The sequence below is a fragment of the Cebidichthys violaceus genome, unplaced genomic scaffold, assembly GCF_023349555.1.
Source record: "Cebidichthys violaceus isolate CVI_PGR_0920_01 unplaced genomic scaffold, fCebVio1.0.p SCAF_12, whole genome shotgun sequence".
In the NCBI taxonomy this organism is placed as follows: domain Eukaryota; kingdom Metazoa; phylum Chordata; class Actinopteri; order Perciformes; family Stichaeidae; genus Cebidichthys; species Cebidichthys violaceus.
In genome coordinates this window covers 10,687,827-10,715,712 of record NW_027176285.1, presented here as the reverse complement: position 1 = coordinate 10,715,712, position 27,886 = coordinate 10,687,827, and the positions used below count along the sequence as shown (strand labels likewise).

The window sequence follows — 27,886 nt, the reverse complement described above, 5'->3', positions numbered from 1 at the left end:
TCCCCATCACAACCGACCCTGGACACAAACAGTTTACCCTACCCCGAGGGACCAAGGGAGACAGTTGGACAGTTGGTCTTGACGTAGTCTGCCGTCAGGGTAACACCCCCCCCCCCCCCCCAACACAGCCATGCACTGTAGCCTCAAGTACTATTAGTCCTCCTTTTGCATCTAAACTCTCAAGTAGCTGGTGGTCTTTTACACAGTGACTTACAATCAGGGAAGGCATAATAGACAGGGCATGAAATCAAGTCTGTCTGCTTGCTTGCTCGAGGTAAGTGAAAAGCCAGCTTGTTATTGGGCTGCAGGTACTCAATCCCTTGAATCTAAATCAACATTTAGTTGTGATAGAAATTCAAGGCCTCGCCGCTGCCTGTCAGTACTCTGCAATGTCGGCACGGCACGGATACTTAAAGTTGATGCAACACTGTTACACACAGGCAGGCAGAGCTTTAATTTACAGGCAGAAGTTGCTGGTGAACCGAAACAACACTGGCAGTAGCACTAACAACGAGCCATGTCCGCCATTTTCACAGAATCCACCATTTTCATATGCTGTATTTTGAGAAACACTGTAAATAAAAAAAACATACATTTTCTAAATTTAGATAAGGTCAATTGTATTTCTGCTGACCAATGAGATGCTGACACTCTAGAATATGTTCAAAACAGAAATGATAATCTAGATGTACAGTCCCAGTGAAACATGTGTGCCATTTCCAAGAAATGCAGTATGACCTCTCAATTATGTTTGTCATATTTAAGTTGCTTGTATGGTGAAATACTGTTCAAATAAGTGGAGCGACAACAATTTCATCTCCTCTCTTAAGGCGTTCTGTCATCACAAATGCAAGTCCATTTACAATTTGCCACTCCACTCGTTGCCACTCAAGGTTTTTCCACTTGCGTCTCTCCACTTTCTCTCCTCTTGCAGTAAGAGAAAACACAGTCCATTTTGGTTGGATGGGTTGAAACAGATTGATTTTTTTCTAATCAACATAATGTTAACATAGTGTGCAACAACCCTAAAGTTGTGTTATGGCTGTCAGCATAATGTAATGCTTGTGGGCTGGAGCCGTGAGTGCACTGCTCACATACCCTGCAATGGCCTTTTGGCCTCGCTAATGCCTCGATGACCGCCCACATTATGACAACCTATTTCCCAGAGCAGTTATAACAATATAATGTAATGAAATATACATGCTCTTTTTAGCATTTAAGAATGCTACTTAATGTTTGTAGCAAATTTTCCAATGATTGGAATGTCAGTGAGTCATTGTGTTCCTCAAAAGTGTTTTAAAGACGTTTTGCATACTAGCAAAGTGGTGTTTGTGCTCATGCTGTTAGGACTTAAAGCATCAGGCTAGCTGCAGGATAGCTGCAATCTATAACTCTTTGTAGTTGACTCTATCCAGCCCACTAAGGGAATGACCGTAATTCATGCAGCAATGATCAAATGTTACGGCCATGTCAAGCTCAACTTGTCAGACTCAGCTCTCGACTGGACTCGATTGTATCTGTGCAAGCTCTACTTTGTGAGGCTTTACTCCTCATCCATAACAGCGGGTTCACAATGGACGCGGAAGCGCCGTGCCAAGTCAATTGTCGCGCAAGCAGTGGCCCGGCTGTTTACACCAGAAGCGCATTTCTCCACACCAGTCAACAAGCGTTTCTGCTCCTTGGTTATTTTCTACAGAGTTCATCTCTCTCTCACTCACCAACTCTGTCACTCTGTCTGTCTGTCTGCTTGTTACGCGTATGTGTGCCTGCTCATGTCGCTCGCTCTCTGGTTTGGCACAACTGACAAATATGTGACATGTATGTCATTTAAAAAACACAATCACAAACAGCTTTCACTGGCTATTTTCTGATATTTTTTTATATTATATCAGTGTTTTCTTGCCACATTAGCTCGAGGAACGCATAGAAAATAGACCAGACGCCGAAACTATTTCTCTGAAAATAGTGGCGCTTCTACATTCAGTGTGAACCCGGCGTAAGACTCAGCTGTACTTCAGATTCTACTGTGCACAGTTCACACTTCACAACATATGTGTCTGAAGCACAACGTTAACTCAAACTGGCTTACCTACAGCTAAAGCTGCCAGACTAAAGTTAAAACTGATAAAGTGCAACTGAAACTGACAACGTACAGCAACCTGATGCAACGCAGCTTGTTGAGCTAAATTTAACAAAGTCAGCCTTCAGACTGATGCTAACAGAACAAGTTAATGTCAAGCTAATCCGGAGATGTCCCAAAATGGTCACAGTGGTGATGCTGTCTTAATGGTACTATGCACAATTGAACACATGGAAAGCGGATGTCGGTAATTTGTGGACTAGTCTCCTATCTTTTTCTGGAATACCCTGGAGGTTAGGGAGCAGACAGCAGTGAGGCCCTGTACATGGGAAGCTACTAGATGGGAGTTTTTGTCCTGTGTACTTTTTATCTATATTCTTGTTAGTTGTGGCTCCAGGGTGCTGCAGACAAACCAGGAGAATGCTGAGGGTATTTTAAAGTGCATCATATTGTAAGTTTATTCTTTGCTCCCAGATATTGGCACATTTCAACAAAAAAAGTGCTTTCTCCAAAGGCTGCTGCGCTATCAGCAAATTGGCCATCATCGATTTTGGCTGCACACTCGTTGGTCTTCATTTTATAAGCGTTCGATCAGTTTGCTATGATAATGTTTCCAATTAAATGTGTTTAATACACATTAAGTATGTTCATTTGGCCACATAGTGTTGTTATTATGGTAATTGGCAGCAGTCTATTCAGGCAGACACATTGATACCTATTTAATGGAATTTGCATCAAGAATTAAAGCAAATTTAAGGTCAAATGTGATTATAAGCACTTTTCATGAAATTAGGCCATTTCCTGTCCTCCCTAATGCTTCCTAATGGTTTTCCACTCACATCTCTCCCTCATACCTAACATCTAAATGGAAATCATCAACATCCATAAACATGTCTTCTCATGGAATGGGAAACGGGGGGGACTGATATAAGTAGATGAAGAGGACAGGGAATGGAATGGTTCTTCTATACCTCATTTACCAGCAAACCGCTTAGCGAAGCCATTGGCATTTCCGGGGTCAAGAGGGCAAAATGAATGTTCTTCATATCCTATGGTGACTTGTAAAAAATGAAACCAGTGTCGCATGCATGTACGCACACACACACACGCGCACAGCCTTACGCAGTCAGTGTGATTTATACCAAGACTGCTTGGGCGACAGTCATGGGCCGTTGACTCTGTCACAGTAGAACAAGAGAGAAATAACTTTATGGATGCGGATATTGAGCAACACACATTAACACAGAGGGTCAGAATAACAGGAAACCAGCCTTGACCTCTAGGGTGAGGGGGGAGAAAAAGAGATGGCAAGGGATCATGGATGGCTCTCCATCTTGATTTGCTAAAAAAGCTGCAGTCCAAAGCTGAGTGGACTAAGAAACAGTGAAGAAGTTGTTCCAGGAGTGATGCAGCCCCCCTAAATCCCTGAATAGTGCCAAATGTGTACTTGATTTGACCCTAAAATAAAGAGCAGCGGTAGGAGTAAGTAGGATGTATTACTCCCCCACAAAATAGGACAAAAATACAATTTTCATGGGACACAAACAAAAGGTGTATCATTTCCAAAAATGTTCAACAACAGCTATTTCTAAAAATGACATAATGTGATCAAATTAAAATGATATCTCATCAGCGGCTCTTTTCCCATCAGTGGTGTTATGGGTCAGAGATGTTATGAACAAATGAATGGATTGAACAAATGACTAAGAGTCTAAAATACCAAACTCATTTCAATGTGGATGAAACGAAAAAACAGGAGAAAGAGCTGAGAATATGTTACATGTTCTAGCTCCCTTTGTTCTTGCTGTTTTTCATTGCATTTATCACTTTCTACCCCATTTTATTTCTATCTCCGTCGGTTCTCCTCCACCGCTGGGGATGACATTGCCTCAACCCGGGTCTTTGATTAGTGCTGCTTCTAAATAAGGCACATCCTGTTGACCTTCTGAACATTACAATTTTCTTTTCACCCTTTTCCCCTCGATTCCTTTTTCTTTCTCATCTCACTTGCTTTACTCCTCATCTCCTCTCTGAGGGATTGAGGCTTGCTGGGTTAACAGACCAAATACATCATAAAAGTCAGTGGAGCGCTATGTCATGCAGCATTTGCTTACTAAATTAGTTGTATCTGTTATGATATCAGTCTTGCTCGCTTTTATGCTTCAGCGGCAACTGTTTTGGGGGTGATTGAGGCATGCAGAGTCGATACTCAGACATATATTGCTTGTATTCATCTTACTGAAGATGTGCTTATCTAATGCTTAGGCGCAGGACAGAGTAGTGCTGACTGATCCACTCCATCGGGAAGTTGGGTGGCTTTAAGGCCTTGTCCTGGCGAGTAAATCCAAATTGGAGACTATGTCAGCCATTGTGGTTGCCACAAAGACTACAATGCCACAGGACTCCCATAATGCTCCAACCAGACCATTCTATCTCTAATCAGCTAAAGGAGGGAGTAAAAAGACGAGTTGGAAAAGACTCTGTTCTCCACCGTTCTTCTAGAAGAAAGACGAAGTTTGCTGGAGTATATTTTGTACCTGCCTGATTGGGACAAGTTAGAGTGAGCGTGTGCACATGCATACTCACTTTACACACACAATAGAACACACACACACACACACACACACACACACATAGCACAGGTCAAACAACAGGCATTTATACCCACCCTCATCCATGACCGCACAGCCTCGGCTCGATTAATTCAGCCTCCAGAGACACGGATGCCCAGGTTAAACAGCAGGCTCATAGCGGAGAGCAGAGTGAGCAGGCTTGATGAATGACTGCAGAACGGTATTCTGACACGCCTGATAAACGTGAACCGGCAGATTCGTTCTTAAACAATGTAGTCCTACCCACACATTTAACATCCATACTCTGAGACCAGGGAAAAGCTTTCAGAATGACTAATAACAAATTTAGCCTTTTTCCGACAAGGAATCTGTTACATTGCTTCGTTCATCTGTCTTTTAAATAGTGGTCTTGATTCGTGTGCTGTTCATGTCCAAATATGACAGGATTGTGCTGTGGATAGAGCCATAATCTCGCACTACTTAGCATTTGACACACAGGACTGGATAATGCAGGATTTTGCGTATTAATGTTGGAGGCAAGAGATTATTTGGTGGAACCTGATTGAATGCTGCTGACACTGCTTAACCATTTGTATTTGATTTCTTTCAGCCTCAAGTCAGACGTGTGATCCAATGGAGGTTAATGACAACCCATGGGTCTACGTGAGTGAGAATCTAATTGGTTGTTGGACCAGCTTCATCAGAGAGGACATGACAGAGGTCCACATCCTTAACCTGAACTTTACCGCCACGGTAAGCATGTCAAGGTTATACAAATGAGGTGCTCAGTGCTAATTATATAAATGTAAAGAAGTGAAAAATCTGCTTGGCTGTGAGTGAAATGTTATAGGCTATGCTAGTAAAATAGCAATATTATAATGGGGAAAAAATACTCTAATAGACCTAATTTGTATACTAGCAGTACAAATTCAGTAGGCAAACAAAACCTGCTCTGTAGACCAGATGTCAATTGAAAAGCTTCACTGCAAGAGGACGTCAAAGGCTACACAAATCAACACCATAGCTATCTGTCAAGCTGACAACACAGCTGCCTTGTCATTGAAGTCCAATACCGTGGCCCGTCCTGGGTATGTTATCATCCACTAATAATCATCCTTTAGTGTGGACAGTCCAATTTGTCAAGTCCAGTCACACCTACAGTAAAAGGAAGAAGCAGTGTGCCGGTCCAAGCATTGCACACGTCCATCATTGTTACAAATGCAAGTAATCCTTTAGAATTCATAGTGATAAAAGTATAGGTGTTAATAGAAATAATAATGGCTTTTTGCTTCTTTGGTCTCAGGACGATGGCATTGTGCGTGCTTGTTCACTGTAACGCTGTCATGGTTAATGACACATTTGTACATGTAATGTTGTTGTTGTACAAACTCTAACCCTTGGATAAATAAGCCCCAAAAAGTTCTTCCCACACTATAAAATATAAACACACACTCCATGTCCACATTTTATCAGCCAAATGACTAACTAACCCTTAACAGATGCCAGACATGTCGGACAGATAGGGTTTCCCAACATGCTGCATTTTTTTCTTTTTTGTTTTACACTAAACAGTCTCCAATAACAACCCGGCTCTGCATGTTTGACTGTGTGTTAAGCGATCATACGCCGTGATTTCAGATGGTGTATTATGTCATTTTCTTTACTTTTAGCTTTAGGGAATGACACCAGAAAGAAACTCCTGCAAACTTTTAATCTATATGTTGTTATTGCAATGCTAGACTCCATTTTTCACTGTCCAACATTGTCGGTCAGCTCACATTAGTCATTTCTTTATCAGTCTGCTCTGTTTGTTTGCTTCTTCTGTTGGTTCTCAGAGTTCTTTATGTTGTACTTTCACATAACTTGTGTTAAGCAACTGCAGTTTATTTATTGTCTGTTTTTATTTTACACTCTGTTGGCCATGCTTTCTCATTTGGTGGCGAGTATGAGAAGGGAAGCAGATGTGCTACAGTATGTGCAGGCAATACAATGCCTGCCTGAATCCATCACCTCTATACAAATTAATAAAAGCACTCAAGGTCCTTTCCGTCAGTTGCTTTTGGGAAAGCTGTAGAGAATCCTGTCATTCTTCTCTTAAGGGACACCTTCACCAGTAAGATAAGCTGATTTATTCAGTATAAGTGCAGAATAATTTTTTTCTGAATTGATTCTTTTGGATCTTACAATTGAGGATACAAATTGTACACATGTTACACAACGAGCCATTAATATAAGTATCTTATCAATGTAGCTAGTTAGCCTCACAGATGCCTGTAAGAGATATGTTTCCCTGCTTAGTGTTGGTTTATAGGTGTGCTAACATTGTGCAAGAAGAAGACAGTCTTTGCATCAGTGACAGGGTTATTGGCATAAATGTTGCTGAACTATTTTGGCAAGTATTTACTCCCATTTAATGGACTGCAGTGTTCCAACATCTTCAACGTTGGAAATCAGAACAAAAAGCTTTTTGATGACAATAGAAGGGAAATAATTCTCCGTCTCCTCAATAGGCCCGAAGAGTAAAACCAGACCAATCATGTTGTGTGGGAGAGTAAGAAATGTAAAATGTCAAAAGTAGTTTGTACAAATAATGTTGCAATTTGTCTTAAAATAGTATGAATTCTTGTGGCGTTTGTGGGAGGTCACAAAAGGAATTTGGCTCGGGATCTGTGTGATGCAATGGACGTTTTGCAGAGTTTGCATATCTCTTGTGGGACTACGAGTTTTTTCAAATGAAAGAAGAAAGTGGACAGAAGATCTACTAACACAGACCCCTTATCTGCTCTCGACTGCCTGTTTAGAACAGATTCTTCTTGTAAACACGGAGGATGGAGTCTTCATCTCTTGCCAAACTGTCCAGTCAGATGGGAGGTTTGCTCTTGCCTCCCATTTCTTTGTCCTTTCATTATTCTTATCACCTTCTTCTCCATCTCTTTTGTGTTTCATACTGATTTACAACCTGCCAGGGACAGTTGACTCTCACAGTTTGACCACACAGAGAATTATGGAGGGAGCATCAAGGGGCTGCATAGGCCAGGCCAATTCATAGGGAGGAGCTGCTTGCACAGGGCCAATTGATGTCACACACTGGCTTGGGTAGTCAGGGTCTTGGCACGAAGCCGAGACTACACCAATGGAGCCAATTCAAGTTAAGGGAGTGAGCCAAAAGAATAACTGGAAACGGCATCAGCAAAGGCCCTTCAAAAATGCTCTCGAGAAAAAAAAGAGAAAAGTCTGAAAAGGAAAACAATTGTATCTTGAAAGCGCAGGAAGAAAAGTAGAAAGGTGAGTGATCAGGGTCAGCAACAGTCATGATTCAGAGTTCAAAATAAAAGAATGGAAGTCACAAAAGGATGAAGGGGGGGAACTAGACAGAGAGACAATGAAACTCATTAGAAAGGAGTATTTAAGGAAAGCACCGCTGAGTTATCTCTGTATGAAGCACAATGAACTCCACAGGAAATGCCATTCATTCATCTCTCTGTGTACGTGCCACGCGATTCAGGTAAAAGGAAAGTGTTTTTTCTGGGAAGACATTGTGTTACTACAATTCAAAGTCTCCGACTCTATCTGTGATAAGTGATATAATTACCGTTCCTCTTATGTTCCTTCTGTCTTCAAAGCAATCAGGCTATATTATTTTTGTGATGAGACTTTCCATCTTCAGTGCCTTTTATTAATCTAAATTATACTAACACTCCCCCCACCGTAAGATATAAATACCCTGTCATGTCTTGCTTCACTAAAAAAAAGAAAGGTATCTTTTTTACAGATGATCCTGACCGCTGATCCATTCAGAAACAAATGTCACCTCATTTTCACCTGAGATTCCAGTGCCCCCTTTGGCCAATTAAAAAAAGAAAAAAAATGTGTTTTTGTGTGTGAGATGACAGATCCCTCTATCCACTGCACCATGTGAGCCGCTCTTTCAAATGTGTTTTGCTCATAGGCAATTTGTTGATGGTCTCAGACCTAATTTGTTATGTACGGGCCTGAAAATGTCCATAGCTGAAGCCTGAGCCCATCACAATTCCTTTGGATCAAGCTCTGGCAACATCAGCTAGCATGAATTTAATATTAGGGATTCACACTGTTTTCCCAGCATGCTCATTGTCTCCCCAGCAGGCCCAGCTCTGAAAACAATCCACCTTCAAATAAACAGAATCAAATATTTGGTGTCAAAAGTTATCACAGATGGATGAAAGCAGACAATTGTATTTATGAATATTAAATTCCCACAAAAGCCTCACACCGGAGAGATCTTTCCAAGCTTTTTTAAAGCTGTTGTTCATTTCTAATGCATTGAGTCATAAAATTGCACTGATTTCAAATCCATGACTCTTTCCCTTTTCTAAACCCAATCTCGGAACCATTATAGAAGTAAAAGTAATTAGAAACAGGATTTATTGGAATTAAGTCAGTCTTGGGAAAAAACCCCTCTAAACTCAGACTTATTATTCCACGGAGAAAAGGTTTACTCACCACTACTTACGTCCATAAAACTCAGCAGTAGCAGCTTTACCCTACGCACATGTGGAGCATGGTAATTAAGGCTGATTCATAGAGTGACTGTGGGGGTGATTAGCGAATCACATCGCCATTGTGTTACCCTCAGCTGAAAATATGGGTAATGAGGTATTACATTATGTGTTACATTATGTTAATGAGGTTTTATATACAGTATATAACTACCACAGAATGGGAGGGCAGTGGGTTGTAAGTTATAAGAAATACACAAATTGAAAATAAGACTACTGTACAATCATTTTGAGTGACACAGTAGGTATCATTATTATTAATGGCATTACTCATATTTTTATCATTATTCTAGGTATCATCACACTATTTTCCACAGTTTTAATGATACTGAGATATACAGCATAAAAATATGGAAAAAAATGCAGCTCAGGTAAATTATTGATTTTAATAGCTTTTTTTTACCTTGTGGACTTGCACTGCATGAAGATGTAAGAATAGAACCAAGCTACATAACCTCATTAATGTCTGTGTCAACACAGAGGCAGACAGCAAAGACAGCTTCCTGTCTATCGACAAGCCCTGCTCAAATGACTGGCACTGCTTTTTCTGGAGAGATGCATGTGTTGACATTTAAAAGTTCCAAAAACAAGAATAATTGTCATATCCCCAACTGATTTTTGCAATAGGACAGCAATGGAATCAAACTTGTGTAGAATTAAACTGCAGTTGGAACTATTTTTAAACTTGGTGCCATAAGCAAAATGTCTCTCTACTCCGTCAACTTGAGGTCTGCTCATTTAATGACACTACATGCCAGATAGGGAGGCTTGCAAATTGGGGAATGGCTATATCCTCTTTTATGCTGAAAACAAATGGAAAAACAAATGCTGGCTCAGAGTTTTTTTTAAATTCTCATACATCAGGTCACACTTTATACAATGCTTAAAGGTACAGTGTGTTGGCATCCAGCTGTGTGGTTGGCGATTGCAACTAACTGGACAGCCCTCCGCTCACTTCTCCCTTTCCCCAGACGGCGGTAACGTGAGCCACAAAGTGCAAAACCGCGGTAACACAGTTCGCCTCGATCAAAAGCCATCCTACGACACTATGAAGTCAGACGACGGCTGGCGGTACCATTGTTTTGCAATCACGGGTTTGTCCGTTCTGGGCTACTGTTAAAACACGGCGGTGAAGAGAACCCGTTCCCTGTGTAGATATGAAGGGCACATTCTAAGCTAACAAAAACGCAACAATTCTCAATTTCAGGTTATTATAGACTTATGAAAACATGCATATTATATTCTATTTCTAAAAAAACAATTATCTAAATCATACATTCTGTGGCCTAAATCATATTGTTTAGATGTTTCTATTTTTTTTTTTTTTACCTTGGCAGTAAAGTTTTCTTAAAATATAAACAAAATTTTAATGGAGCCTGTCCTGTGTTTGTAGTTTCCCAGACTGCACGGCTGAATTAAACCCAGCACTGTGCTGTATGATAACACAGTTAACGATTATGTAACAGGAGCAAGAGGCATTGTTTGAAGTACTTGAAACATTTCATAAAGTTTTTTTTTTGTTTTACTTCTTTGTAAAGCACTGAACACACTCAGCATGGTACACTTGCCAAAAAACTCATTATAGGCAGTGCAGTAGTTAACATATGGATGGCTTCACAGTGTGAGTGAATATTCATGCCACTTCCATTCTTTGTCTTCCTGATCAGTCCCAGTGTTCTACCTGGAGATTAACACGACTGCCAAACGTTCTCTGCCTTCAACACAACCCTAAACTCCAAAGTACTGGCTTTCACACATAATTAGAAGTAATTATCTCGTTATCATGCCCAAGCCGCATTTGGATTTCCAGCGCAATAAGTGGCACTGTAAACTTTTAATGTGTGAAGTGCATTGGGATTGCTTTAAAAGTAACTGAGTTGCGATATGTTGCTTTCTTTTCCTCCCAGGATACCAATATGTTCTCTCTGGAGATGGCCGATGCCAAGCCGATGAACCTCATCCTCACCTCCCCAGACAAGGCCTACGGTGCACACAACCTCAACACCGACGTCAACATCTATGTGAGTGACGTCTTTTTTTATTTTTATGCATCAACATTAAGGTTTGCGCTCACAGCTGGGTGAATGTGTGCGGAGCTCTAATAGTGAAGGGGAAATAAAATGCTGATCGTGCATACCACGACATTTCATTCGTGTGCTACTCTGTTGTATGTGATTCCATTACTCAAGCTAGCTATTGATACAAGAGAATGTCAAACAAATGCTAAGTAATCATGAAAAATGAAGTGTTGTTGTTTCAGTATTGTATCATTTTTAAATTTCTCCAGATTTACTGAGCTTCTATCTAGGGCCAGCTGTTTTACATGCAGTCAAACTGCCACAGCTGTGCCGCTTTTTAGAGAGAGCAGTTTAAGAGAGACAATGAACCATGTTGGTTTTCTGTAGATATACTCCCCAGTTGCTGCTCTGCACGAGGCAGTTTGTGTTTTTGAGTTTTTATTATCCACGCTATAAATCAGTAAGACAAGTGGCCAGCAACGAGAGGGGCTGATGGCATCGGCTGTAAAATTAATGTTCCAATGAAATTGGAGATTCCCTCTTTTACACACTGTCTGCCGATTATATCTGTGAATTAAATCCAGGGAGGCTAAGAAACAACTTTTATTCAGCTGTTTGAGTATCTAATCAAATCGAGGAGTAATACTGTTATGGGGAAAAGTGTTGCAGCGGTTGTCACAGTTTGGTCATTGAAGTGTGTCAAACTATTTTGGTATTTAAATTAGCATTGGCGATGAACCTAATGAGGTGAATCAATCATAAAAATCTTGTTATTGAAACAAACCACTGATGGCTTCAATTTGATTTTGATGGAAACGTCTTCTTGGTATATGTCACACTCTTTTATTACCAAACTAAATAGCCAGACAGGAAATTATATTAAAAGGGACAGAAGTGTCCAAAGAAATGTCATTGCCAAAACGTTGATTATATTCACTTGTAGTGGAGACATAGAACTACTGTTTCTGTAGATAAGGAACCTAATTCTCATGGAGAGTTGTAACGACTTTGATTGAACCGATATTTAAACTATTTAGCATCTAGATGTGTTAAAGAACCCAATTACAAATTATTTAGAGGTTCTATGTGTTACATTATTTATTTTCCTAATCTTTTGAGTCAGTGAATTGAGCAGGTTCAGCCTCCTGTGCTGTTTTGTTGCACCAAGTCCATATATCATGTACTGGTGTCAGATTCTTATGTCGAAGTCGTACTCTGAGAAATATGTGTTTCTTATTTTAGAGGCAGTCACTGGTGTCAGTTCACATTAGTACAGCATGACAGTTGAATTGAGATTTAAAACTTCCTGAAGACGAACACTCACAATTGACATTTTCTCATCTTTATTTCTTCCACAAACTGACATTCTAATTGTGTTATCTTGGATTGTTCAATTAAAGTTGTCTTAGGAACGCTTGAGATTTGACAGGCGACTGCCGAACGGTAACCTTTTAAAAGATAAAAAGCTCCGACGTTCACATTTTGTCTATCATGACGTTTGTAGCTGATTGTTTGCCTTCCATGTTTTGCACTTATGAGTGCAAATCAGTTTGGCAGCTGCATGTCAGAGCTTTCCTCCTATATATGAATGCATCACATTTTTTACCATTTCAGCACACAAATAATTTCACGCTGACAAAAAAGATGAATTAATGTTTACTGTGTTCATTAACTAACCAGTATGTCAATGTACTTTCATACTGACATGACATGAATTACAACTACTGGACAGACAAAATATAAAAAGCTATATCTTTGTTAAAGGGCCAGCAATTTTGTACATTATTAGCAAATATAAATAACGGGCTAACCCTTGAAATACAACACATAAATAAATAAAATAAAAATCAGAGCTGACCAATCAGGGGGATGGAATATTTACAGGAAAGTCACCAGTTACTGATATGCTGACAGCTGTGTGATACCACACGCTGTGTCATGTCCTGTCGAGAGCCTGGACAACATTGCCTGTGACTACAGGATGTTTTTGTGGGATGAGCAGTATCACTGGGGGATAATAGTGTTTTACTGCAGATTGCCGTGTCAGAGAAACAGCATCTGTTCTGCGTCTGAGAAAGTACGTCACCAGCTTGACAGCTTGGCTCAGTGTCACAATCACAGCTCTCGTTGGCCTTCAAAAGCTTGCCTGAGTCCACAGTTACTGAAAAAAAAAAAAACAAACAAACAAGACAGCAAGATTTTTATCTATTAAGCCTTGTGAGTCTATTTAATTGTTAGTCACAAAAGCAAGTTTTTCACTGCATTTCACACATGATGCAGTATAATATACTTACTTAAGATATACTAACATCAATTAAATACATAATCCTTTATGGAAGAATCTAAAATATTGATTCGGCAAAAGGAACAGAAGGAGCCTGACATTAAAAACTCATCCATTCATCCCTTGGCTGACTAATAGGAAAGAAGTATCATTAGAACTTTATGTTCCTGTAGACTCGGATGTGCTTTTCTCTCAAAACGTCTTTGAGTTCCTTGAACTTTACTGTGAGCCTGCAGAATATCAAACTGATTTCACAGAGACTAATCTGAGTTAAATTCCACTGTAATCATTAATATGTGTACCATTGTTATTTCGCTACCCCAGCCCTGGTTCTGTTGTGACTGGTTTCCCCTCTTTTATTTCCATAGTTTCCCTTCACGCTGTTTTTGATCTCGCGTCAATCAAATATTCATGTAGAAAGACCAATGACTCCCTCAGGCTTACTTGGTTTTCACCATTTGTTTCTGTCTTACTTCGTGAAGTACACACACACACTAGACAGGCCGGGAGAGGGATTTTCATTTTCTAAACAAGCATACTCATACTTTATAACCATTAACACACTGATTTGCAGAAAATACAGTTATTTCTAAAATAGTTTGAGCATAAGGGTTTACAAAATCAAGAGGCACAGTGCATATACAGATCTTTGTTTTCCGCTTCAGCCTGTGGTCCTTTGAAGAATGGACAAAATCTGTTGACAAATCTTATCTATTGAGTACATTATGTCTAACTGCCTAGAAGCCTACTGAAGAAGAAGAAGCCCTCCGCTGCCTTCTTATTCATGCAAAGCTTAATGTAAACTCCATTATTTCCCATTGGCCCAGACAAGGAAACAGCGGTGTCTAGTCGCTGGGATGGATGTATATATTTATACCTTGTATGGAGCCAGATTCCAGCCGACTGTGGTGACGCACAAAGCTAAAAAAGGTCCCATTTCCTGGCCCCAGTCAGGAAGCAAAGGAAAGACCATGGCTCCAACAGGGTTGTGCAACTGGGCTCGTGGACACTTAACCATAATAAACATTTTTTTTTTAACAGCACCCTGCTCAGAGAATAGAGGGAGAGTTGGGTGGAGGGTAAGAAACCGTTACAGCTGCGTGTGAGAGGGATGAGCAAACATGTTTGATATGACAAAATGTGGGAAGACCCGAGGTGAATATAAATAGATTTAAAGCTGACTCACTAAAATCTATGTTGTTGCAGAAGACAGACTCATGCCTTTTAAGACTTAGGTGATTCTGACTGTGTTCTTTCTGGAAATAGTATTTTAATGAAACTGATTGTCTTGGGCTCTACTTTCCAGATTAACAATGACTCCACACTTAGTCTTCTTGGTACTCGATATCAAAACAACATCCACAAGCAAAACTTCCCGACTCAAGATGAGGAGCTGGTCAAGTGGGCAACACAGAAGTTTGGGGGTGTGACTTCATTCACCACAGTCAGAAATCTGCAAACCATGTCATCGACGGGAACAAAGGGTGAGAGTTGCTTGTTTGTTTACAGAGCTCTCTAGATGAAATGAATCACTAACCTCTTATCGTAAGTGTGTGTGAAATCCCTTTCTAGTCTAAATCACTGAGGAAATGCTGTGCTTTGATGAAGACTGCATTACATTGAAAAAGCATATTTCAATGCTTGCATATTCTATATTCTCACTTTTTTATTTTTACATTTCTATTTACTAATTAGGAAGAAATTATATTACTGTACAGTATGACATCAACACACTGATTTCCAATGTGCCCATGTCAAGTTTTAGGAACACTTGTGCATTGATTTTTAATAATTACATGGACGAAAGATAGATAAATAAATGAAAATAAATCCAATATGTTTTTTTATAACTAGAAAATGTGTTACTCAGTATGGAGGATCAGATGATGGCTATGTACAGAGTTGACTGAAAGAGTGACAACGATCACCCCACAAAGCTGCATTACAGACAGAACCAGACGCCATGCTGTTTTAAAATATGGTTTGGGGGCCAAGCTCCAGCTGCTGTACGGCCATTCTCCTACAAAGGTTCCTTAAACCAATAGGGGAATATAAGTCGACTGAAATATATTGCGGTCAAGTCTATATACTTCAGATGCTGAATGCAATTCTAAAAAATCAAACATTGTCACTCTTATACTTTTCACATTTTATATGTACACCTGACCGCCCATACTAATTTGGACAAGTCTCATGTGGGACCATTCTAGACATTTCCAGGGGAGCGCTTTGTGTACCTACCAATCCTTAACACATACAGCAGTGAGCTAAATGTCCGCATGATCAATATCAGAAGCAAAAACGGATTTAATACCTAGAGAATCCGTGTAGCCTTAAACAACCCTACCTCTAAAAAGTTGTATTTATTTTATCATCAGCATATATTGAGCAGCAAGCATATGGAGTTCTGTGTTTGCAGCCAAACTGATAGAGCTTTGTACTAAATATTCCAAAATATACAGCACTACTAAAGCTCACTCAACCTTTCTCAGTACATGTTATACACAAATACCTGAACATTGACAGGCCACCGATGCTGAAGAGGCTGGCACAAAAACACTATGATTTAAAGTGAGCTTTCATGTCTGTGTAAAGGCTGGACATAACGAATATCATTGGTTGCTATTGCCACCAGCAGTAGCAGCGAGATGCTCGATGCAAGCACACATTTTTGCTAATAAAGCCTCCCTAACGAGATCTGGGCAAAAGATGAGCTTCGACATGGGTTTAGGTAGAATAAACGGTGGTGATGTTGCTTTTATGTCCAGCGGATGATTTAAGTTTGAATCCCTCATTACGATTTTCAGTCCTTCCCCCGTCTATCAATTATAGGGTGTTCCAGTCTGGCAATGTCATTGTGCTCTTTTCCCATTTTAAATGTATCATTTGAATTCTGTTTTCAACCAGTCTTAGTTTTAGCTTGTGTTTTTACTGATTCATAGGCCACCAAGGCTTTAGAATTATTCAAGCAGTGCAACGTTATAAGTTGTTATTTCGTTGTTCCCCTTGGCCCGTTTTGAGGTGTGAACTTGCGTAGGCTTTGTTGTAGGCGTTTTAAAAGTCTGTGCAATGATTACAGACCAGTGTGTTGCCAGGTTGAAATCTTGCTTGGGAAAATTATGTAAATGTCCCTCAGGTTTCTTAAATTTCTCACGCTGATTTTAAATGTAATGCTAATGCTAGTGCAGAAGAGACTTGTTAAGCAGCGTTAAGGGATGCTACTTTAAAGTTCTAGTTGCACAGCTAAGGACTTGGAGTAGCTAAAAGCAGGTTGAGGTGATACCGCACTCAAAATAATAACTAGTCACAAATAATGTACTTATGTCCGCCTGTGTCCAAGGACTTTGTCAAAAGCTGCTAGTGTCCACTATGCAATGACAGAAGCGGTCAGCTTGAATTCAAAACTCAATATACTCTCCTACTCTAATTCAATTTCATAATGGAACAAATTCTCAAACCACACACAATCCCAGTATATTCCTAGTAGTCATAGTCTTGTCAAAGTTTGGCTCAAATATGCTGATTGTGTCTTTCACACTGTTCTGCTATTAGTGTGACAAGGTATACGAGGTGCTGTGAGATATATCATCCCCATTTATAGCATAGTGTTTTGAAACAAATTGCGCGTAGCAATTTAGGCACGGCCCCAGGGTGCACCTGTAAACCATCAGTCACCATTATTTGGTCAAAGGCTGAGCATAGTGTACTCTCGTGAGATTGCTCATAGAACATCTCCCATAGGGGGAAAGATGAGGTAATGTGCCTGTCCCCAGCAGTTTGGTCTTTTGTTGCAGATTGGACTATGGCTCCCCGGTGCTGGCTACAGTAAAACACTGTAAACTGCACTTCTGTTTATCAGCCTCACTGAATAGTCTATACTGCCCTGTTGAATAAATGTTAAAAACAAAATGTAATTGCTTATTGCAGCCACTACCCCATTTTTTTTCAATCAAGCATTTAAACAGAAGTGCTGGCAGTCCATTTTCTTTCAAGCTGTTGTCTTTTTTTATGAGATTATGCATGCAGGAATAATTTTATTTCTCATATTTTCCCCTGGAATGTCATTTTTGTTTTGCAACCAATGAATGAACAATGACGCAAAATTAATAGTTGTGGTTTTACAGGAACCAAACCTGGCTCTCATTCCTGCATACTCAGAAATGAAGATGCATTAGAGAAGCACTTTATGAAGATTAAAACAGCACCCCGGGCTTCTTTCTTCAAATCGTGCTCCCCACAGCAAGACAACCCCGGTGGTGAAGCTGAGTTTCACATCATAAACATCCTGGATAATTCCACCACTCGGTAAACCTTGAGATTTCCAAGACATGGCATCTTATGGATTTTTTTTTTAAATCTTTGTTGGAAAAAAATGTATTTATCATTTTTGGTTCTTCATATTGCAGCAACGTATCACTTCGCGTTGACCAGAAGACCAGCGTGTTCCTGAGAGGCCCTCGGGGGACCACATGGACCATCTTCAACCCACAGCACGCCCACTTTAGTGTAAGCTTACACATAGACATAGACAGTTAGCATGTTTATTGTCTCACAACCACATGTGAGATGACTGAATCTGACAATAGTGTGACATAGCTTACTTAATAACGGGGTTAATTGATAGACAGTCTCTAAGTCATTACTGATTTATTTGAACTCGTCTTCTCTTTCTACAGTCCACCAATGACATCCTGCTGCCCACATTGACACACAGAATCCCACCGTTTGTTACACTGGACAGCGACAATGCGGAGGAGGTGCAAAAGAAGGCTTTAGATCATTTCAAAGCCAGTACTTTCACCAGCTACACTGAACTCAGACCAGAGGACTCTATGGTTTCACTGGTTCTTGGAAAAAAAGACTCTGGAGGTAAGACGATGAAAGATAAAAAAAAAAAAAGTTGTTGACAACTTGGAGGCATTTTCTACAAAGAGAGTAGATGGAGTACAGCAAAAAGACACAGCCCACGCATGGTGTTATTACATAATTCTAGCACTGAAATGGAAAATTTGGAGGATAATGACTGTACTAGTCACAATCATCAATATTACATTCAATTGTTTTACATACACAATGTGCTGCCATTTGAATGACCCTGAGTTGTTATTTTTTTAGTTATTTTTTAAATCCTTTTTTTGTTCAATCCTAAAACACTTTGAAAACGTTGTCTTGAGGAGGGTTTAGACCTCAAAAAGAGCTGTATAATAGCATAGTGTGCCCAATTAAGGACAACTACCCCCATATCAAGTTAAATAGAAATTGATCAAACTGGATGTACATGGTTTATCTCTTGTAATTTTAGCCATTTTTCTTTCAGCTGTAGAAGCAACACCAACACCAGTCACTCCCATTACAACTAATGCCCGTCATCAGATGCCTCTGCTGATGCAGCTATACACCTCCCCAGACTACCGTTCTCCCCTCGACCCTACCACCAAGGTGCAGAGTGACAAGAGAATTTATGCCGAGGTAAGAAATCATTCACCGTCTTAGCTGTATATCTCTCAATACAACTCCTGCACAAAAATAGCTAAATATTTTGTGGATGATGTATAAAAAAATGACTTGTTTAGCACTTAGTATATAATATTGGTCAGTTTATGCCAAACATTTCAAAATCACACAGCTATTCACACGATACCACACTCAGCTGATGCCCATTCTTGTGCTTTTCAAATTCTGTTCAAAGTTTATTTGATCTTTTCTCTGTTTCCTGTAGATTTCAGTACACACTTTCGGAAATATCGCCTTGACCATCAAGGTGATCAGCTGCTTTGTGCGCTCCATGGGCTCATGCCCTGTTTTGAAAGAGCTGCCCTTCATGCCAGAGGCCTGCTCCTTAAATTCTTGTCCCAGCAGCACCCGACTCAGCTTCTCCTTAGATCAGCTCCAAGAGCTGACCACATGGGACCTGGAATGCGCCGTCAAACTTTGTCACAGTGAGGTAGGAGTTCATCAACTATTTTTACATAGCATTTTAAATAAAACACGGCATGTAAGGATGTCAAATCTGTGTTACAACTTCTGCTTGGTTGTCTAGAATGTTTTATATGAATGTCAGTGTACATCTGTCATGGTGAGAGCGTTTTTTATGGGACTTGGCTTCTCTTCATATTTAGCAAAAATACTGAGGCTTAAATTATGTTTTTGACACACTTGTGACAAAGTATTTCTCTTTCCCTACCTTGATAGAAATGTGGAGATGGAGGAAGAGTGAAGAGGAATCTGGAGGTTGCCCAGCCGTGTCTGCAACCACCAAGTGAGTTCAGTATAAACTCCAAAATATAGATCAGTTAACTTTTTTCATTCAGTTCAGATGCTACGCCAAATTGGACCAAATCCTATTATTAGGGACAGCTATTAATTAATACAGCTGATTGTATCTTCTTTCTTCTTTTCCTACAATAACTTACTCATCAAAACTTTCCTGATATAACAAAATTTTCAATTCTATTGTGTTTTTTTTAAATTTCTTTTTTATTACTGTAGTAATGTTATAAAAAATATAAATATTATAAAATAAATATGATATAATGTATACAGTAAATAGGCAGTTCAGTGGAACAAGAAGGTTCACAACACCATGTAGGTGTGTTAACGCACAATCAACAAACAAAGTTTCCAAAATGATTGATTCTCTAAGAATAAACTCTCCAAACACTCAGGTGAAAAACATACACTTTAGAATCACCCTTTTTGTTCTCAGGACTTAATTACTAGTCTAGTGCTTGGCCAGTGAATTACTAATGCTGGGCGGGCGGTTGTCATAGCAGTGAACTCAGGATATGCAGTGAAGCCAGTAAGAGGTTACCCGGCTGGGCCTCGTCCTTTAGGAAGGTCTGCAGGCTGACCTTGTGGCCACAATCAGAAGTAATGGCCCCCCGGGGACGGGGGTGAAATCCTTTGTGTTTCCAAGGGGGTCTGGCTGTGTTGCTGTCCAAACACAGCCACTGGGCCTGGTGCTATTCAACACAGTTGACTCAAAAAAGGAAATATGTTTTTCTTCAAGGAAAAAATAGTCTCCAGACAGATGACTAATTACTAGGAACATTAAAAAAACATCAAATGATTTAATTTCAATAAGACACAAGGAAGTAGACATGATTAAATGGTGAATCACCTGAAGTTTGTGAGACATCTTTTGTAAGCCTGATAATAGATTTGTTTATTCTTTAAGCTTCCTTCATCCTCCATTTCCTTCTAGAGGAGAAAGATAAAGCGTGGTATGTCAGTGCTGCAGCAGACTAAACTACTCATCCTACTTTCCTGTGTCCTGTTTGTCCTCCTCTTTGCTGTTTTGCTTTTGCTTCTGCAATTAAAAATGTTTTTTCCTGGATACTGGGACCTGGGATACAGGAATATATAATGCCAGTTGTTAAGGAACATTGGTAGGTGTGTTTATGTGGTTCCATTCATTAGCCAGTGTCAGAGATACAAGGGTTATATCAGCTGGACTAGCAGACTGCTTTCTGTCACGAACCCTCACTTAGCAGGACTGAGTGCTCCATTCAGCAATCGTTCCTGTTTGGTACGTTTTCATACAGAGGGCTCTAGGGAGTCACAGCACAGGCCTGCAGTCTGCCTCCTCCTCTCCACCTGCACTGGAGCTTCTGCTTCCTGCTCTTGTTTATTCAGCTTTGCTGTCAAAGCTTCACTTGTACAAACTAGCACAGCAACTGATTAGAGGGGGAGGAGGGGGGAGTCTCAAGAGAAAGCCTGCTCAAGTTGCTGTGATGTTTCTGGCTCATTCGGGGTCGTGGAATGTTCCTCGCTGACAGATCATCAAACTGGGTTGACTGTCTGGGATGCAGTCGGCCCAAACGCCCACAAGATGTCACTGTTTAAGTAATCTGGGTCATGTTTAAGGCAGTAGATATTTGTTATCGTTTCATCAAAATCAGAATGATAGCCTTTAATGTAGTTTTCCTCATTTTAATTACAAAGAAAGAAAGAAAGTGCCTCTGTAACGAGCCTAGATCAACTTAATACTGATATCAGAACATATAACAGTTCAACTGAATTGCATGGACATTAGGAAAGTACAAAGTCTGATATTTTACATGCGACGCCATAAGTCGCATGTTAATTTGTTTGCACACATTGAAATACACATGATCCGCAGAGTGGTGGCAAGTTTCTACAAAACAAAGCCACCGTCTTCTGTCCTTCATGTCCTCTCTGCGATGTACTTCAGGAAAAGGGGAGCTGTATTGTATTAAGCCTAGTATTGTACTTAGCCAAGCACATTACACCAGGAGGCAGGAGGCAGCAGAGGCAGGTGAGAGAAACTCGTGCAAAGGTGATGATTAGTTTCTTCCAAATGTTCTCAAAACTTGTGGGAGGATCTCTACAGGTAGCAGAAGCAACGGAGAAGCAAAAGCAAGTGTTTGTGTCGTTCTTTCTTGATATGCAACACACAGCATGCACACAACATATGGCTATGTTATTGGTGTAATTTCAGACAAAGTGGTGTGTGTGTGTGTGTGTGTGTGTGTGTGTGTGTGTGTGTGTGTGTGTTGCCTTGCAGAGTCAAACTATATTCCTAAATTAATAATAAAAAAAAAACAAGTCTGGTAACAATTAATATAATTAATTCAGCCAAATACCAAACCCTCAAACGGCTTTCTGCGAGTTTAAGGTGATGTCTAAATGAAGGGGGAAACATAACATCAATTATCTCGTGCAGCCTTCTTGGAATGACGTCAATCTCAAGGTAATCAATTCACGGGCTTGCCAGACCACAATAAGCAAAGCAAAATTGGAATGGCCTTGCCAGGCTAGTAACGGATGTCTGTGCCACAGTGTCATGGGCTTGAGCGAGTTTTAGTCTTTGAGGAAATGATATCTTTCGTAGCTACTGGCCAGCAGTGAAGCACATTGTGCGGGTCAAGCCAGCACACAGAACATCACCAATGTAAAACTTGATTTTGAATTAAAGTTTGTTTCATTAATTAGAACCGAGACAATGAGCACATTTTTTTAGATTTCAGTTCGGCTGAGGTCTAACCCTGCAAAAGAGATGAGTGTTATATTTACTGCAAGGGCTTTGCTTTAATTGCCATGGTAACTAGGCGGGGGAAAGCGTAGTATTAAAGGACCGTACCGTAGCTGGGACAAATTGTATATGTTTTTCAGTGCTGTTGGGCGTTTTAGAATCTATAGCATCAGCTTTAATTAAATTAACCTTTAGAGGCAGCTGTTGGTTTTGGCTCAAGCTACAATGAAAATCAACTTGCAGAGACTTCAAAAAAATGTCTTTCCATCACAGTACACTTATAGTCCTGTCTTTCTTTGTCAAAAATATATTATCATTGCATGCTCAATGTATTTAAAAGCAGGATTTAAAAAAAAAAAAACACCACTATTGGTGCATGCCAGGAAACTCCATCTTGAATTCAAGATTTTGTTGCCTGAAAACATATATTCACTAGACACGCCAGTAGAATTTCTGCGTGGGTGTTCTGTTACACTGCAAGAAAATGTTGTGCTGGCAACTGGTACATCTTGTTTGCTATGGTTCTCTGGAGAAATCAGCCAATCTGAAAAGGTTACTGAAGTTCAAGGATTTCAGCAACCTTTTCAGATTGTCTGATTTCTCCAGAATTGTACATATAGAGTAAAATCTCACCTCTGTTACATGGACAACTTGCATCATCACATGAAAAGAATGTCACTGTGACAAAAATAAAACAATATCAGCATGTTCACTGTGATTGACCACCTACTGGAACATCTGCAAATGTGTTTTTACATTGAGTTGGCATAAACAGTAACTTGTTTAACTGAAGTTTGCATACATTGTTTTTACATTGTTTTCATTTCTATGTTTCAGCCCCACCATGCTTTGATTTTGGCTTACCTGGTGTTCTGGGCATTGCATTTGGAGGGTTCCTGATTGGAGTATTACTTATTGGAGCACTGTGGTTTATCAAGATTAAAACAGGTAAATGTATTACTAACAATATAGTGTTTTTGGGTTAATATAGAGCTGAGTTGTCTGTATTTGAAATTGTCTTATTTTGCTTATTTCAGGGTACCCAACTGGACTGGACATTAGCTCAACTGCAGCAAATCTACCTGGTAAAGGATTTTTCTTTCTTTTTATTGTTTTTTTTCCCCCCTTTTCATCAGGTTCTTATTGGCTTATCTCTCATCTCTCTTCAGGATGTCCCTGTTCAGGGGCAAAACGACAACCTGTCTCCTCCAACACTTCCCCCTCTGAGAACAGCAGCGCCAACGCAAGCATTGGAAGCACCCAAAGCACGCCGACCAGCAGCATGGCATGAGATTATGGTAATCTCCACCACCAGCAGAGCCACCGTCTCCCTTCAAAGTCACCTATATGGGTTTTGTGCTTTCGTTTTCTTTAATAATGCTTAAAAAGCATTTCTCCCTTCCCTGCCCCCTTCAAATCCTCATTTAAAAGCACAACACACATCTTTGACTTACCAAGCCTGGAATGGATGTGATCTGGGAGTTTGTAGTAGTGGATCGAAGGTGGGGTGGGGGGGGGGCTGGGTGACGGATGACAGAAGTCTAATCAATGGCCTCTGACGCTCACCTCTGCGGCCTCTCTGTAAAAGTCAAGCTCCTAGACAGGAAGTTAAAGAGGGCAAGAGAAAAAAAATTGGCTCCAAGCAACAGGAAAAACAAACCATATCCCCCAAGAGCTAACAGGAAATTCCCTGCATTCCTTTCAGTGAATTGTGCTTGTGTGATGGCAGCACAATAATAGTTAGACAGGAGACAAACCAGTCCAAAGACCGACTTTAAAAAAACCCAGATGAAATATTGTTCTAAGCTATAAAAAATATGTAGAGCTTTTGGCTATGTCAGCCAAAAAAGTTATTAACAACGTCTCTGAGACTGAAAAGCTCAACATGTTAGGAGCTCAAACCTGTCTATGAAATGCTCACTTAAAGGGGTATTCGTCTTAATTTGGGTGCAAGGTCAATAGTTAACAGCTACCTCCTATTATTTAGAAGTCTGGAGTTAAGTTTAAGCTTAATACTAGATTTCACTGGTGAATTGATCTTACTTTCTACCTTTTTAAATTTTTGTTTTATTCTGTGTCGCTTGTGGTGAATCTTGTAGTTGTCCTCTGGGTCATTTGTAGCTCTCGACAACAAAGTCATGGTGCCATTTTCATACTATCCAATATCTGTATCAGGGCATTCTTATCAAAGTCAAGTTTTATCCCTACACTCTATTGGAAGTTCCAGAGAATATAAACATGATTTTCTAATTACTCAACAAAACCAATCCTAAATTCTATTTATGGCCCGAAGGACCCAATAAATAATGAACCATTAAGAAAACAAGTACTTATATTTATGTGAACTGAGAAATATTCACTTGTGTAATGTACAGTACAGAAGTGGATACATGGCTGTATCCAGAGCTGAGTAATGTGCCATTAATGAGGATTTAGTACAAAAACTCACATTAGTTCTCATTCGGCTACGCCCACAGGGTGGAGTTTCCCCAAAATAGCTTGTCTGAAGGTGGAATTCCAGTACTTTTCCTCTGCACAATGTGCATTTTCAGTCCATCACAATTGCCCTGCAATTAGTTGTAACCATATATTTTTTTTCCATACACGTCATTTCTGTAACATACATAAACACATAAATACAAAAACACATTTTACTGAATATATTGTATTAAAGTATTTTTAGACAGATTGAATCATCCCCCTGATGAACTAGATGACAATGCTTCTGGTGTATGAACTGTAATACTCTTCCAATATTTGAAGATCAAGACTTTTAACAAGTATAAAGTGCCCAACCTGCTTTCTCATTTTCAATGACTTTGCATGTCATATTTTAGACCTCTGATGGATGTTATGGGTTGATGTAACCAAACTCCTGGAGAGGTTTATTCCTTGTGGGGGAACTGTTGGTACCAACAATAGGCTTTCACAATGAACGTAACATTTTATATGTTTTGTATTTCTCAAAATAAAATGAAATCTGTGACGTTTGAAACAAAAATTCACTTTAAACGAACGGGCTAGAAAACCTGATTTCTAGGTAAAAACTCAGACATGTGGGCTGTACATAGGTCATTTTGGTATACATCTATCTATTTCAGTTTGACTTTGAGTTTTGAGTTTAACACCTGCAAGTCCACTTCTCCTTAATTTTTCAACTTCATCTTCCCATACAAGCCACCAGCTCTGAATACAGCCTTGTTGTACTTAGTATAATCAATAACTACAATATAAGAACACATTTTAATTGCAGTTTGCAACAATACATTAGTTATTCAGTTGTGCTTTAACCCCATGGAGACTGCTTTAAAAATTCAACTCTAGCTTCATTTCTAGCTGTCGCATGACGTGCCTAATGATATGGAAACTGTCACTTGAGAGGGATGAATTTCTCATTCAAATTATTTACTTCTGCTCTCTACATTTGATAGGCTGCATCAGCCGCTGCAGTGCTAATGCTAGACAGAAGCTGCATAGATGCATAATAAGGACTCATGAGGGCTACAACTGTAGAGTGACGGTTGATCCGTGAACCCAATATTTGTTTCAATGTACAAATGTAAATGTAATTTCATTTTTTTTTTTTTTTTTGCCACTCCGTTACCTCTTTAAAAAATATTCCCATCACACGGTTCGTGGAATAAGTAACACGTTTGTATCCACAGTACATAGCTTTGACACAAGCGCCACAATTGTGATGTTAAAACATTTCTTTATATACATTTGACACAATGACACTGATTACCCTTACATGCATATATATAAATATATATTCACACTCCAAATAGTTACTTGCCTTCTGATTTTGTTAAAATAATTTATTCACCTTCAAACCCTAATCTCAAAAGTATTCAGTGTATTCCAAAATGACTGTTGTGTATGTAATCTGTCTCCTCATTGTATGTGAGCTATGTAGCCTCTTACCCCCCCTCTCTATCTCAGTGTGTGTGTGCATGTACAATCCTTTGTACATGCCTGATTTTCTTTGTGTATTTGTGTAGAGACAGAGAACAAAGAGGGCCAGTACAAATTGCCACTTGAGTATTTGTGCAATATGATGAGGTAAACTTGTATGTCAATATGTATTTTTGTGCAAATGTTGTATAATTTTCTTACTTTGAACCTTTTTCTTAACAGGCTTTGTTCTTTTACGTATTTGGAGAACTGGGATAATTCCTAATCAAGGCACTCGTCAAATGCATAAATTTGTTTTGTTTTGTTATTTTAGTTTTTTCCCTTCTCGTATAGTTTTGGGTTTTGATTACAATGTAGTCACAGACAGTGCATGTCACATCACGTCAAAGACGGAAAGATGTTTTTTTTTACCCATTTTGACTTTTGCTCTAAGATTCCCCTTCTGTCCAAAAAACATGGCATATCTCTGCCGATACTGACATCCTGACATTGTATTGCGTTCATTGTACTATCTTCAGTGGGTGTGATGGGGAAGTACATTCTGAAAGACAGAATGTCTCGCCACAGAAGAGCATCTAAGCAAAATATTCAACACTTACGAACTTGTCGAGTACAGGGAACATTCAAACTTAAAACAATGAAAATGTGGTGGTTATTGAGAAGGTTTTTTTCATTTATTTTTACTATTTCTTTTTTAATGTCAGGTATTCCGTAGCTGTGTTAAACCAGCCATAGTGACTGACAGATTCTGTCTGAGCACTGACAGTAAAATCAGACAGGCTGCCAGTTAATTCACTTGTTAACCCTGCAGATCCCTTCGTTACCTCTGACAACAGCTTCCTCATCCACAGACAGTCTACACAGTTAACACAATATGTGTGTGTCTGTGTGTGTGTGTGTGTGTGTGTGTGTGTGTGTGTGCACACATACACAGTATCTGTGTCTGTGTGTAGGTGTACAATAGAAACTATGCCTACATTTATGTGAGTGGATCCTTGCTCCAGTCTCTTAACAATGTCCATATTCTGAATTCTTACTAAAGAAGCTGAAGCCTTGACAACATGTCAGAATGTCTGCTTTGATTTAATCAAGTATAAAATGCAGTGTTTCCTTTCGTACCATTGAAAATGGGTCCATTTCTTGAGATAGTACTAATCTGATGTAATTCTACGTTGTCTCCGAAGAAATATATGTTTTGTCTGAAAGTATCTTAATAAAGTGAATATGACAATTGCTCTTTGTGTTGTCTGGTCTCTTTATTACAGCCTCATGGCATTTGTCGTGGGTAAACCTATAGCAATATGTTGGAATGCACAAACTCCCACAATCCCTAAGGACGAGTATTTATTAAACACACTTGGCAGAGCACTCACACAGAATAAAGAGCATGACATATATATATATATATAAACATATTAACGGTGACAAAAGGAATAATGAAGGATATTCTGTATTTAGGCTGCATTTGCCTTGGGGTTTAAAT

General features: G+C 39.6%; 1 protein-coding gene across 2 annotated transcripts in view; it reads left to right on the top strand.

Annotated features, from left to right (window-relative positions):
- eng (endoglin) overlaps positions 1 to 27,636 on the top strand; it is a 37,307-nt gene extending 9,671 nt beyond the window's left edge. For both annotated transcript variants that reach the window (XM_068706304.1, XM_068706303.1), the window contains exons 3-14: positions 5,264 to 5,406; positions 11,099 to 11,212; positions 14,800 to 14,977; positions 17,618 to 17,798; positions 17,900 to 17,999; positions 18,170 to 18,362; positions 18,811 to 18,962; positions 19,213 to 19,437; positions 19,686 to 19,752; positions 23,326 to 23,436; positions 23,526 to 23,573; positions 23,658 to 27,636. In XM_068706304.1, coding sequence (XP_068562405.1) covers positions 5,264 to 5,406; positions 11,099 to 11,212; positions 14,800 to 14,977; positions 17,618 to 17,798; positions 17,900 to 17,999; positions 18,170 to 18,362; positions 18,811 to 18,962; positions 19,213 to 19,437; positions 19,686 to 19,752; positions 23,326 to 23,436; positions 23,526 to 23,573; positions 23,658 to 23,779 — 1,634 coding nt within the window. In that variant the 3' untranslated portion in view covers positions 23,780 to 27,636. The remainder of the gene's footprint in view (positions 1 to 5,263; positions 5,407 to 11,098; positions 11,213 to 14,799; positions 14,978 to 17,617; positions 17,799 to 17,899; positions 18,000 to 18,169; positions 18,363 to 18,810; positions 18,963 to 19,212; positions 19,438 to 19,685; positions 19,753 to 23,325; positions 23,437 to 23,525; positions 23,574 to 23,657) is intronic.
- The last annotated feature ends 250 nt before the right edge of the window (positions 27,637 to 27,886 follow it).